The sequence below is a fragment of the Staurois parvus genome, unplaced genomic scaffold, assembly GCF_062004578.1.
Source record: "Staurois parvus isolate SC_StPar_1 unplaced genomic scaffold, SC_StPar_1.0 ptg000423l, whole genome shotgun sequence".
NCBI classification, from domain to species: domain Eukaryota; kingdom Metazoa; phylum Chordata; class Amphibia; order Anura; family Ranidae; genus Staurois; species Staurois parvus.
In genome coordinates, this window is record NW_028318219.1 from 2,983,465 (window position 1) to 2,999,090 (window position 15,626).

The following is a 15,626-nucleotide window of genomic DNA, read 5'->3' on the forward strand; positions in this document are numbered from 1 at the left end:
TCAAAATGATAGGTTCAGTCTGAATTGGTCACTTTTTTACATAAGCACACACCTGCAAATATATGAAAACAGCAACTAGCACAGCGGTTTAACATAACAAATGCCTAATATTGTGGCAGCAACCCAGAGCAGCCAATCAAATATGTTAGCCGTAGGTGGGACAATTCTCAGCTGATGAAAAGTGACATCCCATGGTTCTTTTGAATTGGTATAATTTAAAAATCATTGCTTTTTCTATTACTTACATTTAAAACAAACCCAGAAATAGTTTTACCTGCAAAACGATTTGGAATGTAATGGACTTAATATTTTGATCCACCAGCCCCTGCTGTGCTAGAAGCTGGATTGCATAACAAGGTTTCCTGGCCTGCAGTTTGGAAGACGCCATAATCATTGCCAGCCTTCTGATTGCCCATTGGACTGCTATTGCACATCATTCACTACCATGCTTTCTCTGGGCTCTCAACCTCTTTTAAACCCATATAAGGACCTCCCCCTCCCACCTACCAGCCTACATAGTAGACACTGAAAGCCTGATTTTAGCTGTGGGTGATATCTCAGTATAGATACTGTACATGTCGGACATCACACACACTGGTTGAATTAACACAACATCATTGTATGGCTTTTGAAGGAATGAATAAGCCAACTAAGAGTTTATTGTATATTTTATCCTTGTATGGATTCTTATCCATGTTGTTGTCTTTTAAGCAGTTATTCTTCAGACTCCTGGCCTCACTGACCAAGTCAACATTTTATTCTTAGTGAGCAAATACAAGAATACAACTGCCAAAATTGAATCAGTTGTCACCACCTACCCGGTTTATCAGCTCTCCCACCATCCCTGTCCAAGATCCGTTGGGCTCTGGGGCTCCATACAGTCCATCCTCCACAAGTTTTATCTTGTAGTTGAACCTCAGAAGAGCAGCTAACTCCATCAACATCTCAGCACAGAAGCCCTCATACTGGTCATTGCCGGATAAAGAACGGAAATTCGGTTTACGCATCATGTATGGATTCTCCTGAAGAAAGGCGATGGAAAATCAGTGAGGAAGAGGTGAAAGGGATAACATGAAATTAAACCCACTTTTACGTTAGGGGAAACAGGGATGTGACTGCATTTAGTAAGTTCATTAGCAAGTTTAAGGGTCATGAGCAAGTTCAGGGGTGGATTATGGAGTGTGACTGTTGTGGTTAAAGCCCGAATCCAGCCATATTTTTGGCAGAGCGAAAGATTGATTAGAGCAGAAATTCATTGCTGTCTGTGCTTCTATTGGGGAAATCTCTATTTGCTTTCCAAAAGGAAGTGTCATAAATGTTTTTTGTGCCTTCCTGTCCTGGGGCACTGGGAGCACCTCCCATCACTCCCTCACTTCTTGTAACAGAAATGGAAACTAAAGTGCATAACCAGCATGGCTAAAAGGGCCAGCTACAATGGTGTTTCAATAAAAGTTAGGGGGACAATCCAAAAATTGTTTGAATTGCCTCACTGACTTTTATTAGAATAAAATTGTATCTGGCCCATTTAACAGTGGTGTGGATCTTCAAATTCCATTTTTGTTACATCACACTACTAGCCAAGGAGACCGTGGACATCCTCAGAGGTGTAGAAGCCGCCTGCCCAGAAACCAGATTATTTACATAAACATTAATACTTTAAGCAGTGGCAGAACTACCAGGATTCCAAAGGTCGCACTTGCATCTGGGCCCTTGGTGTTCCGCCACCATAAGAGGGCCCCAAGATGGCAGGAAGGAGGACCACTGCAGAAAATGTGAAAGAGTCCTGCTGCAGGACCATAATAAAGGGCCCCATGATGGCAGTAAAGGGCCTCAGGATCAGTGGGATCGGCACCATCAGATGGCCTCAGCTGGGGGTCAGAGGGGCCTTTCATTGTTTGTGGCACCAGGGCCCTGAAGGATCTAGTTACACCTCTGACTTTAGAAGATAGCCAGTGAGGCAAAATATCCCTAACAGGATCATGGGGAAATAAAGACCTGATAGAAACAAAACACTTCTCCACTCTATACAAACTAAAAATAACTGGATAACTGGAGATAGGTTTATAGGGTTTTTCAGGAAAATAGGAATGCCCTGTTTATGTGGGACATCTCTACCACAACCTTTCCTTGTGGTGCACCCATGTTTTTAAAACCAAGAGTTGTAATTTTAGATTTACTTTCAGCATCATATTCTGGAAAAATTATTGTTATACCATAATGGAATACAACAGTTCTCCAAAAAAAAAAACCACTAATACTTGCCCCTTGGAATCCAAGTAATATCACCACAGAGGAACAGAGATCTCACAGTTGTTTACAGGGAGCTTAAGTGGGGCTTCTTGCTTCAAATATTCAATGTTAATATTACTTGGACATTCCCTTGAAAAGTCAAAAAGAAAAAAGGAAACACTGCCGCTGACCTCCCTTGACGTAGATCACATTGGCTCTGGCTACCAGGAGCATTGTTATTTTATGCCATCCTACACAGCAGAGACAGACCCTGCCTGGCAGCAATTTATTACGGTTAGCAGCAAAAGATTTAGAGCAAAACCTTGTATTTGTACTAAGCAAATACTGTATGATAGCTCTTATGCACATATATTTGCCATCTATACAAAGAAACAAGGTAATGCACATTGATAAGATTTTTCAAATTAAGCTAATGTGTTTCAAGAGCATAGTTAAACGCTAAAAAGATTATCACTGCTCTATAAATATATGACTCAAAGGGCTTGGTACATTTATTTCAGTTAGGTTCATACATCGATATAGTTATAAGTAATAAAACTTTATTATATTCACTAAAATAGAAGAGAAAGCAAGGATGTGTGGATGTGATACTTCAATAATAAATAATCTTCCTATTACCTTTATGCTTTCTGGCAGGCTGTGTTACGGCACTAGTTAGAATGAGACTGTCATTTTAAACATTCAGAGCAAAGCCTACACAGGACTAAGGACCTTACTCTGACCCTCACAAATCATTGGCCACACTGGCACTCATTGATATACAGTATGATGGTAGAGGGTCCCATGCTTCCCATATTCTGGAGTACTGGGTATTTCGCAGGGCTGAGGCTAGCTAGGGAATGCAAGTATGTACAACCGAGGTGGTAGCCAGTCTAGTGAACTTGTTTCTTTTTCCTGAGTAGGAAAATAAACAGGATGCACTGTAAATTTCCCTTGATGGGGACACCAAGACAGCAAGAAAATGTAAATTTTAACCCTTCACCATTCTATGCAAAAGTAAAGATTTGGCTGGGTTTGAGCATCAAAATTCTTGGTCCTCTTATCATGTAGACCCCCTCTCCTTCTCCATGTATTAAAGAAAAAAACAGATTAGAAGAGAACCTCACAAGCAATTTTGAATGGGCAATGGACCTTTAATGAGTTTCTGGGAATGTTGAGGTGCCCACTCCCCTTGAGAAATCAATTCAGCACTGTGCAGGAGCATCTTCCCATGATTTCAGGGATCCTCAACTTTCACAGATTCCTGAGAGAAGACTCAGTGTTGTCACCCTTGCGTGATTACTTTAAAAAGTGGGGTGGAAAGTTGAGTGGTTTTTCTTTCACTTTTTTCTTCTATTTTTTTTTTTTAGTTTACTTTTTAGCATGGGGGATGAGGATCAACAAGATAGACAGACCTCACATTTTTAAGCAAGGTCCTCTTTAGGAAGAAGGTGTAAGCCTAAAAGCCATGAAGTGCTCAGTCTTGCCATTTGAGTACCAACAGTCAAAAGAAGACCAGAAATTTGTGATTACCATCAGAAGAAGGGACATAAGAACAAATAACACTCCTGAGAGATAAAAAAACTCCAAAATAAATACACTGGAAAATTAGCCTGTCAGACCCGATTCCATAAACTTCTTTTATACTGTTGGTAGTGAAAAGATAACATCTAGAACAACCAGAGGAAATTTACAGAGACAGTAAAATATTTATATGGAAGCTCGCTATGACACATAAAAATCGCTGCAGATGATAAACACTTAGTTGACAAGTCAAAGACATCACAAGTTTAGGTGAATTTACAAGGTTTGCTTTAAAAGAACGCACCAGAATTGTGGTGACCACCAGAGTTTTGTTCTCTAGAGTGTCTGACACGTTGATGTCCAGGCTGGTGGCATTCATTGCCAAGGTGCGGTTTGAATACCAAACTCCAACCTGTGAAGGAAGAAGAAATGGAACAAGCAACATCAGTTAATGAACTGGTATTATCATTCAGGAAATTTTGCTAAAGTTCTGTATGATCCAGTGCAGTTGGGCAGATTTTTGGTACTTCTGAGAAGAATGTAGCTTTTCATCAGCTGACTGTGTTCTATGCAACCTTCCTCTCTGAGGCCTATAGAGGATGGTACATGGGATTCATTCAGCCATGGCCATTTAGAAACTGTGATAATGACAAGTGTATGGATTTAGTAAGCAAGGAGGCCACTAAGCAGATGGGTTGCATCTATTTTATACAAAATTTCATGTCTGACTAGAGTGTAACTCTTGCTTATTTATATAATTTTTGATATACTATGGAATGATTAGATCCTTGGTCAAAATTTTACTACTGTCTCCACTGGGGAGTTTCCTTTATTCCTTGTCCTGGAAATAGGAAGTCAAAAGAAACCTCCCCAGTGGAGACAGCTATAAAAACCTGAATTGCCAGAAACCAAACTGCAAAGCCTTCCCTAATCTATAAAAGTTGAATATATTGGTGGCTTGTTGGTTAAAAATGATAAGATTTAAAATGTACTGTCTTCATGGACTTTGGACTTTAAAAAAAAATTTTTTAGGGCTTCTTAAAAGTTCTCCAGTTTCTTTGCACGCTCATCAAAAAAATTATAAATACACTGAATAGCTTTTATACACTCACCGGCCACTTTATTAAGTACACCTGTTCAATTTCTAGGTAATAGAAATTGCTAATCAGCCAATCACATGGCAGCAACTCAATGCATTTAGGCTTCTAAATGTGGTGAAGATGACTTTCTGAAGTTCAAACCCAGCATCAGAATGGGGAAGAAAGGGGATTTAAGGGACATTGAATCTGGCAGTGTTGTTGGTGCCAGACCGGTTGGTCTGGGTATTTCAAAAACTGCTGACTGGTGAGTGTAGTTGTCCCTAGATTGTCCATAGACTATGTCATTTACCTCTCGGTGACCATCTCCAGCCTTCTCCAAGATACGCAGGGTGTAATTTGTCCTCTGACCTTTGCTGTTAAACTCTACCCGTCCAGTCAGTCCATCGTACTCTACCTGATAGATAGTAAAAGAAGAAGAATGATGGAAGAAAACATTTCAAATTAAGAAGCGATGAATAGTACTGTGCCGGTGATTAAGCTCTGGAGATCATTTAAAGTGAACCTATGTTTTATCTATGTAGAGAAATGCTCACCTTAATGGAAGTTCACCTTAATGGCAGCAACTTAAAGCTCCAGTACAGTAAATATTTCTCCATTGCAGTGGGGCTGCCCCCACACTGGAAAGATTGAGTACTCGTTTAGGTCTATAGGACTGGAAAAAAATGTTTTACTTAGCTGATCCACCAGTCCTGCAGACTTTATTGTACTGGCAGCCTCATCTCCCCTATATTTTAGTGGTCGCTTGCCCCCTAACAAAATCAAGACTGATGCAGGGTCACTGCAATGGACAGGAGAATGCTACGGAACACTGCACTGCCAGATCATACAGGAGGAGTGGAGAATCAGATTAATAAAATTGGTTTAGCTGTCCCTAGATATAGACAAGGATTTAACCCTTGCAGTGTGAGAACAGCCCTACTGCAAGGGTGGATCTGTACTTTTCCTAGATTTGGGCTTTAACCTCACTTTCCCCTTGCTGCCATACCACTTCATTTAGATTCTTTGAGCAAAGAAAAATACCCAGTAATTCCGTGTTTTGGGAGCATGTGACTCACTCCCTTTCCCGGGTAGTCACATGGGAGGAGATACAGACATGTCTCCTTTCCTTCTTTTGTACTAATTAAAATCAGTATAATTTACACTGACACAAGCTTGTTCTGTTGTTGATACAATGTACACTATTATTTATTTATTTATTTCATGTACTTATATAGCGCCGCCAATTTACACAGCGCTTTACATATATATTGTACATTCACATCAGTCCCTAACCCTCAAGGGCCTTACTATAATTGCCAAAAGTATTGGTCGGCCTGCCTTTCCACGCACATAAACTTTAATGACATCCCAGTCTTAGTCCGTAGGGTTCAATATCGAGTTGGCCCCGCCCTTTGCAGCTATAACAGTTTCAACATTTCTGGGAAGGCCGTCCACAAGGTTTAGGAGGGTGTCTATGGGAAGGTTTGACCATTCTTCCAGAAGCACATTTGTGAGGTCAGGCACTGATGTCGGGGGAGAAGGCCTGGCTCGCAGTCTCCACTCTAATTTATCCAAAAGGTGTTCTATCAGGCTGAGGTCAGGACTCAAGTTCCTCCACCCCAAACTCGCTCATCCATGTCTTTATGGACCTTGCTTTGTGCACTGGTGTGCAGTCATGTTGGAGCAGGAAGGGGCCATCCCTAAACTCTTCCCACAAAGTTGGGAGCATGAAATTGTCCAAAATGTCCTGGTATGCTGATGCCTTAGGAGTTTCCATCACTGGAACTAGGGGGCCAAGTACAACCCCTGAAAAACAACCCCACACCATAATCCACCCTCCACCAAACTTTACATTTAGCACAATGCAGTCAGGCAAGTACTGTTCTCCTAGCAACCACCAAAACAAGACACATCCATCAGATTGCTGGACTGAGAAGCATCATTTGTCACTCCAGAGAACATGCCTCCACTGCTCTAGAGTCCAGTGGCAGTGTGCTTTACGCTACGGCATCCGATGCTTTGCATTGTACTTGGTGATGTAAGGCTTGGATGCAGCTGCTCGGCCATGGAAACCCATTCCATGAAGCTCTCTATGCACTGTTGTTGTGCTAATCTGAAAGCCACATGATGTTTGGAGGTCTGTAGCTATTGACTCTGCAAACAGTTGGTGACTTCTGCGCACTGTGTGGTTCAGCATTTGCTGACCCCGCTCTGTTATTTTACGTGGCCTACCACTTCGTGGCTGAGTTGCTGTTGTACCCAGTTGCTTTAACTTTGTTATAATACCTCTAACAGTTGACTGTGGAATATTTAGTAGCCAGGAAATGTCACGGATGGACTTGTTGCACAGTTGGCAACCTATCACGGGACCACGCTTGAATTCACTTAGCTCCTGAGAGCGATCCATCCTTTCACAAATGTTTGTAGAAGCGGTCGGCATGCCTAGGTGCTTGATTTTATACACCTGTGGTCATGGAGGTGATTGGAACACCTGAATCCAACGATTTGGGGGAGTGTCCCAATACTTTTGGCAATATAGTGTATATGGGATATAAAGCCCCATCGAAGTCAGTAGGGGCAGAGAAATAAGCATTAATACTTATCTTATTCCTTGCTCTGAGGATTTCCCCTAGCTGCAAGACTGGTTCCCTGAAGCTGCTTTGCTGCTCAGCTTGTTTCAGGCTTTATGACATCATCACATACTGTGCAAGATCATCAGTCCTGCATTGTACAGTATATGAGATTGGTGAGGGCCTGCCCATACTTTGAGAACGCTGGAGAGCACAGGAAAGTGCCAGGTATCATGGAAGCAAATAATTAGATAGAGGTTTGCACTTATTTCAATCCCTCTAGACAAAATGAACATTTAACCATTGCAATGAGCGGAAGCCCCACTGCAAAGGTAATTTTGTTATTACAGTTACTGAATAAAGTAATTACTGATTTTTACATACCATATGTTTTATTATTTCATTAAATGCAGAGATTTATACATTAGCCACTAAAGGCAGAAAAGGTTAGCGACAATAAAACCTTTCTGAAATATAATAATATAACACTTTTGCCTAACTGTAACTGCAGAGATAAGACTTCAGTTACACAGGGAGCGGATCATTTTCTAAGAGTCATCCAACTCAAAGACTTACATTGTTAGAAGGAGCAGTAAAGCACAACCATGGTGTAGCACTGCAAAGCAAAGCTGTTGTATGTAATTAATTGAAATGGCTGCCCCAGAACCACATCATCCACAAAGCAACCTTGAAGCCCTGGACCTGGCAGATGTTCAGAGTGCCAGCTAAAACTTTCATGCTGGAAACTAGGAGGAGAAGACAGCTGGTCAAAACTGTGCATCTGCCTGTCACTTTACAATAAAGGATGTAGTTGCAGGCATTTGGCGTCTGATGGGTCTATTCCAGTACAAATAATCCAGATGGGGTCATTTTTCTGTGTCTATATGAGCTTTTCTCATTCTTTTTATTTTAGGAGGAGCCCTTAAAATTACTTTCAGGTCATGGGGAACCCCAGATAACAATGAATTACCGTATCTACAGCTCATGGCATGTTGGCGTGAAGACTAAGTCAATTGAACTGTGCCCTCTTACATCAGCAATCAGTGAAATCCTCCCTTATATAAATGGTCAATGCAGACAGACTGCCTTAGATTGGGAGTCAATAGGAGAAGGGTACCTTTAAGTTGGTGTTTACTGGAAGATGAGTCCCATTACTCTGCTGGTCAATGGGAAGAATGCTCTTTACATTAGTGGCCAGGGGACAGAATGTTCCTCACATTGGTGGTCAATAGGAAGAATGCTTACTCTGTATATATTATTATTATTATACAGTATTTATAAAGCGCCAATAGTTCGCTCAGCGCTGTACATTACAAAGGGGGACAGAACATGTGACAGAACAATACCAATACAATGCAAAACATGAGGGGATTGAGTGCCCTGCTCTTTCGAGCTTACAATCTAGGAGGGAGGGGATAGTGGTACAGGAGGAGATAGCTGTGGGGGATAGAGTGGTAGGAAGAGTATATCTAAAAAGATCACTGGCCCAAGTGGTTACTTATCTAAGAGGCAGATTACTCATTTCTCAAGGAACCCCTAGCAGCCTCTAGAGAAGCCCTAGGGTTCCATGGAACTCTGGTTGAGAAAGGCTGGTCTAAAGCAATCCTTATTAATTTCAATCAAAGGGAGGTGGGGAGGCAAAAGTGATACCTTGCCTAGAACCCTATTCTACCCTTATTCATCTCTTTGCTGCCCTATGTACATATAAAGTCACAAACTATACACAATAATAGGACAGAGCGTAGTCACCCTATAAGAGCTGCCTAAACAAATTCCTGCATGGAAGGGTCACCAAATGTTATTTTAATGAAAGCTACAGAATAAAAATATTCAAAATTACTTTTGACGTTGCATGAACATGGTAAAACTTTAATGAGATTTTACTGATTGGGTTTACTTGTAGTTAACAGTGTGAAGGCAAATGAGGCGACTGGTCACTTTTGGTTATGCCTATTACCATGCGGAGGTAGTTCATCAGACTGGTCCCATGTTGCCAGATTTGTGATGTGCTACAAGACAGCTGCTTGACACCGATTTCCTGGCTCCGGTTCAACTCTCGCACCGCACTGACTACTACGTGGACAGCGTCAAACATGAGCGCTGCAGACAGCTGAAGGAAACAGAGAGAAACATAATAAGTGAGCTCTTTTCACAACTAAACGGTGTGCTTATTATCTGCTCCTGGCATATAATGATCATTATTATCTCAGGTCTTTCTCCTGCCACCCACTCCACTTCCATCTGCAACAATCACTATTCAAAAGATGCCTTTACTGTCCCAACCAATAACCATACTCATTACAAGCCCAGTGTGCTGGTATAATACTGTTGTAAATATATGACGTCAATACTGCAATACCTACTATAGGGTGTTTAAGCCAGCTAGAAGAAAGCAGAGATGTCGTCCACAGCAACTAACCAGATCCAATCTTTTTTGATTTCCAGGTTAGATAATTAAAATTGCCTTCTGATGGGTCATTGCTGGCAACACCTTTGTTTGCCGCAATGAAGAATTCTAAATTATCATATAGATAGAATTCAATAAAGGCACTGTTAAAGTCTGTAATATTATTGTGTATCAATTATTTTTGGTTTACTGGCTATGGGAGAGATGATGATATGAAAGCTAACAGCTCTCTGACTCTGACTCCTTCATAATATACTGGCTTTTTGAATAAACACTCCAAGGGGCAAAATGTAGTTGCTCATAATAGTCAACTCTTGCCAGCACCAACATTTATATCTGGTTAGCAGGATATCAAGGCCTGCCCTGATATCAGATAGAGGATTCATGGCCGTTGAGTTGTTTTCTTTTCCCCAACCATGAAGGAGGGGTGTCTCTCTTTGGGAGAGCCCCCCACCAAATACTTGGACGACCAGCTTTGGCAGGTCCCTTAGGAGAGGGGTCACCCTGGCTTTGGCTTAGGTGGCCATAAAATGCCTTGCCCATTTTTTTAAGGAGCCTTGCATTGTGGTGGGTTCAGAGATATAGGCCCTTCCTCTTCAAAGGTTAGACCATTATTTTCCCTTCGTGCACTTTTTTTTGTGCTGTTATTTCAGGGGTCACTTTTTATCACAGGGAATCAAATTAGCACCATGCCCCTGAGCTCTGAAAAGAAAATATCTTCATCTGGTGTTCTTCTGGGTTTGGGATCTTCACCCACCTTGGTTGGCCACATTGGCTGATGTAATTCCACCCATGAGATTATTAATCCTGACACCTGGCAGATACCAGCATAGTACACTGAGGTGAGCAAGTGTACATACATTCTTAAGACGATTGTGAATAGGCTTTATTGTGGAAGAGACATTGGGGTTAATTTACTAAAACTGGAACGTGTAAAGTCTCATGCTTCTAACTTCAGCTTGTTCAATTAACCTTTGACACAAAAATCATGGAAGCTGATTAGTTTCTGTGCAGAGCTTCACCACATTTTGCACTCTCCTGTTTTAGTAAATCAACCCCATAGTATATCTCTTCTGCAATAAAATACCTAGCTGTTCACAAATGTTCAATTTGTATGTAAAGTTCTGCTCTAGGCATGCTCTCCCCCAACAATTCTACCTACATGCACAGTTTGGCTACGCATGGACCTGGGGAGTCTGCAGAAGGCAAATAAATGTTAAAATATAAAATAAAACATCTGAAAGCGTAGAAAACACAATTAGCAATTGTTTTGCCGCCATTTAAATGTTTTTTTGTTTTCCTAGTCAAATAATAAATTAATTCCGATTCCAGCTAAAACAATATATTATGACATAAGGCCATGCAGAGTAATATTTGTATGGTAATGAGACTGTTGCCGCTGAGATGTGATGAATGCTGACAGAAATCATTTGCAAATTAACAAAGGAGGAAAAAGTTGCTAAGAACAACTTTTAATTTAGCTGTCACTTTGGAGCTGTCATTATCATGGCACTCCCACGAGGCTTCTTCATGGCACCAAACCCCATTTTTGCAAAAAAAAAGTTGTTGACCATTTAGATATCTTAAGTTTTTTTAGTGATAAAGGGAAGGAAGAACTTGTTAGAAGAACTTTGACGTTATTGATTATTTATGTATGTATGGCAATCACAATACAAGTTTTGAAAAGTTGTGTCTGTTTTCTGATCTGCCAACTTCCATTATAAGAGTTGGCCTGAGACTCATCTGAGAGTTTGCAGCATAATCTTCTGTTTCCTTCTCTCATTCCAGAGATACCCAGTAGTTCAAGGTATGGGGGAGCATGTGACCTACTGCAAGTGATAAAAGTGGTCTAATCAATGGAAAGTGCAGGAAGTCAGATAAGACTCACTTTTAAGACTCACTTTATTCCCTGCCCAAGGACATCCATAATCATCTAGTCCTTTCCTCTCCAGCCTGAATGTCCCTGGCCCATCCCTTCCATTAACAGGACAAACATCTTTAGTGAAAGCTAGGCTTCACACATGAGTGTTACCTAGGGTGGTCTACATACAAATGCAGCCTGCCTTGGAATGCCCACTCTCCCACACTGACATCCACCCATCAAGGCATTTTAATATTTGGATAAATTATTTGAAGAGCCAGCCAACTACTTGCATAAGGGCTGAGGGCTTTTGAGAGGAATACTGCGATGTGATGTTTTCAGGAAGCTATGTACAGCACCCTGTCGAACCCTTCCAGAATCCATGATCAGCATGCATTGCATGGAGAAGCAGAGAGACCCAGTGATGACACTACTGGGTCTAAAATAAAATATGTAATGAAAACAGAAAAGTTTTAATGAAGGCAACACATAACCTTCAGCTTTAATTAAACTGTCTGGCCTATAAGATATTTCTAAATGAGCAAGCCATATTTAAGTTACACGATAACTTACCGCAGGTCCCAGGTAGGTAGTGAGTTCACAGTTCTCCCTCCAAGACATGTTGAGGCTCCTCAGGAACTCCAGATAGAATGGATGGCTACTATTGTACATGGAAAACCCTAGAATATTGGAATGGTCACTCACCACCCCTTCCAGGGACAACAAAGGGAAGTCCTGAAAAAAACAAACAAAGCATAGTCACTGTATAATAGAAGTTACCCATACACCATTACATTGGTTTCTGTCTCTGACCCCAAATTATCTGTCTATATCTTCACCAAATCTGTAATTGGCTTAAAAGAGAAAGAATGGGCAATGCTTCTTCTCTTGAGAGTGAACTTACTTGTGCTTTACTATGACCTATAATCCAGTGACAGTGTCACTGAGCTGCTCCAGGCTCTGGAAGGATCCCAGCCATATTGTTGGGATCCAACAAGCTGCCCAATTGACAGATGGCTCAGGTTCTCAGCGTGCGGCTGAGAGCCTAAGCCAGCTGCGCCCCGGTGAATGCTGCAGGGGCAGAGCACACAGCGGAGACTGTCAATCACTGCTCTCTACTCCGAGAAGAATAAGAACTGAAAAATCAGCAGTCATGCGATCTCCCCTTATGTATTCTGACAGTCAGCACCAGCGGCTGTCAGAACACCCAAACGGTGCCTGCATCTGATTTGATGCAGGCGCTGTTCAGCTGAGAATTTTCTGCCCAGTTCCCTCAATGTTCAGACCAAAGGATGTCAAGCCAGATGGTGTTGACAGGACCACCCATGACTCCTATTTTGGCAGATTCAGATCAGAGACCATCAGAAATTTACTCGTGTATGGCCCTTTTTTTATATATGAAGTCAACAAATTAAAAGGAGATCACCAGCTAATCAGGAATGGGCAAAAAATGTTTTCTTGCTAGTAAAGGTTATAGCATCCTATTGTGTCTGTTCTTAGGCAGCATTCACACTGAGCGATTTGTAGCTTGAAGCTCGAAGCTCCAAAAAATGCTCAAACTTAAAAAATCAATTGTTCTCTATGGTGCCTGTTCACTCAATCAGGTGTGAACAAGCATCATAGAGAACAATTGATTTTTTTAAGTTTGAGTGTTTTTGGAGCTTCGAGTTTCAAGTCACTCAAGTGTGAATGCAGCCTTAGGGCTAGTTCACACCATGCCTGCACAGGAATCGCACAGGAAAGCACTGTGTTCCTGTGCGATTTCACATGCAGTTCTGTGCAGTGTAATTTCAACCCATGCATTTTGAATGGGCTAAAATTGTACTGCACCGCACCGAAAGAAGTGCATGCACTATTTTTAGCAACACACTACAAACGGACTGCATAGCACTTTTGCACCATGCGATCTGGTGCAGGCAGACGCACTGCATTTGCGACCTGCATTTGGGGTATCATTAACTATTATTATTATACAGGATTTATACATCACCAACAGTTTGCACAGCGCTTTACAAATAGAAGGGAGACAATACAGTTACAATACAATTTGGTACAAGAGGAAACAGAGGGCCCTGCTTGTTAGAGCTTACAATCTAAGAAACACCTGCTGCAGATTGCATCACAGTGCGTTTTGAATACAATGCAGGAAATGCGTTCTGGAGTGGACCGACCCTTAGGCAGAACATATTTAAATGTAGAAAAGATTCACTTTTACGCCTGATTCACATATATGCGGCCATGCGGGCTGCGTTTTGGGCGGGCACGAGAGCCCATTTATTTGAATGGACTCCCGTGCCCCATGACAGGCAGGGAAGAAGTCCCTACACTTCTTATGAAAACACAGTCAACACGGGAACCTCGGTTCCCAGTACGGCTGCGTTTTCCAGTGTGGGCGGTGTACCATTAGAATTAATGGCACCCACCCGCGGGTCCGCATTCCTCTGTGCGGGTGGTGCGGCTGCACGGATTTTCGTGCGGATCTGCAGCTGCACCACTCGCACACATGTGAACCTAGTCTAAGACGGGCACAGTGGCTAAATGGTTAGCACTTCCACCTGGCAGTACTAGGGTCATTGGTTCAAATCCCAACCACAGCACCACCTGCTTAGAGTTTGCATGTTCTGCCTGTGTGGGTTTCCTCTGACTGCTCAGGTTTCCTCCTACACTCCAAAGACATACTGGTAGGTTAATTGGATCCTGTCTAAACTGGCTCTAGTATGTATATGAATGAATGTGAGTTAGGGACCTTAGATTGTACACCCCTTGAGGGTTAGGGACTGATGTGAATGTATAATATATATATGTAAAGCGCTGCGTAAATTGACAGCACTATATAAGTATCTGAAATATTTATTTATTTATAGCACCATCAATTTACGCAGCGCTTTACATATATATATTATACATTCACATCAGTCCCTAACCCTCAAGGGGTGTACAATCTAAGGTCCCTAACTCACATTCATACATACATATACTAGGACAATTTAGACAGGATCCAATTCACTTACCTGCATGCCTTTGGAGAGTAGGAGGAAACCGGAGTACCTGGAGGAAACCCACGCAGGCACAGGGAGAACATGCAAACTCCAGGCAGGAGGTGCCGTGGCTGGGATTGGAATCAACGACCCTAGTACTGCCAGGAGGAAGTGCTAAGAAGCAAGAAAAGAAAGAAAGAAAGAAAGAAAGAGAGAAAAAAAAAGAAAGAAAGGAAAGAAAAAAGAAAGAGAAAGAGAAAGGAAGAAATAAGACATCTCCTTTTCATACAAAGTAGATGTGTGTGGTTATATTATTCCTAAGAAGAAAGAAAAGAAAGAAAAAGAACGAAAGAGAGAAAGAGGGAGAGAAAGAGAAAGAAAGAGAGAGAGAGAAAGAAAGAAAGAAAGAAAGAAAGAAAGAAAGGAAGAAATAAGACATCTCCTTTTCATACAAAGTAGATGTGTGTGGTTATATTATTCCTAAGAAGAAAGGAAGAAAGAAAGAAAGAAAGCAAGAAAGAAAGAAAGAGAGAGAGAAAGAGAAAGAAAGAGAGAAAGAGAGAGAGAAAGAACGAAAGAAATCAGACATCTCCTTTTCATACAAAGTAGATGTGTGTGGTTATATTTGGAAAACGTCTTTATAATATAATTGGAAAACGTCTTTTGTAAATATGTGCAATGAGTTGTCATGAAGGAATAGATAGCAAATTTGGAACAATATATTCCTTTGGAGAGCTTCAAGTATTAAAGTGAGATTTAAAAGAGTCCCTCTTCTCCCACTTGCCGCTCTACATGGCCCCCCCTTCCCCAGGTACACAGGGGGGGTTGAGACAAATATGCATTATAAAGCTGAAGTGAACTTCAGGCAGATAACAAAATACTACTTTTCAACCCAATTGTGTTTTTGTTTAAAAAAAAATATATTTTTTTTTAAATGGTACACATACTCTATATCCTCTTTATATCTGCTTCCCGTAT

General features: G+C 41.4%; 1 protein-coding gene across 3 annotated transcripts in view; it reads right to left on the reverse strand.

Moving 5' to 3' along the window:
• GRIK5 (glutamate ionotropic receptor kainate type subunit 5) overlaps positions 1-15,626 on the reverse strand; it is a 535,332-nt gene that overhangs the window by 107,075 nt on the left and 412,631 nt on the right. For all 3 annotated transcript variants that reach the window (XM_089687354.1, XM_089687353.1, XM_089687352.1), the window contains 5 exons: positions 12,244-12,405; positions 9,360-9,512; positions 5,143-5,247; positions 4,058-4,165; positions 819-1,022 (listed from right to left, as the gene is read on the reverse strand). In XM_089687354.1, the coding sequence (XP_089543480.1) occupies positions 819-1,022; positions 4,058-4,165; positions 5,143-5,247; positions 9,360-9,512; positions 12,244-12,405 (732 nt within the window). The remainder of the gene's footprint in view (positions 1-818; positions 1,023-4,057; positions 4,166-5,142; positions 5,248-9,359; positions 9,513-12,243; positions 12,406-15,626) is intronic.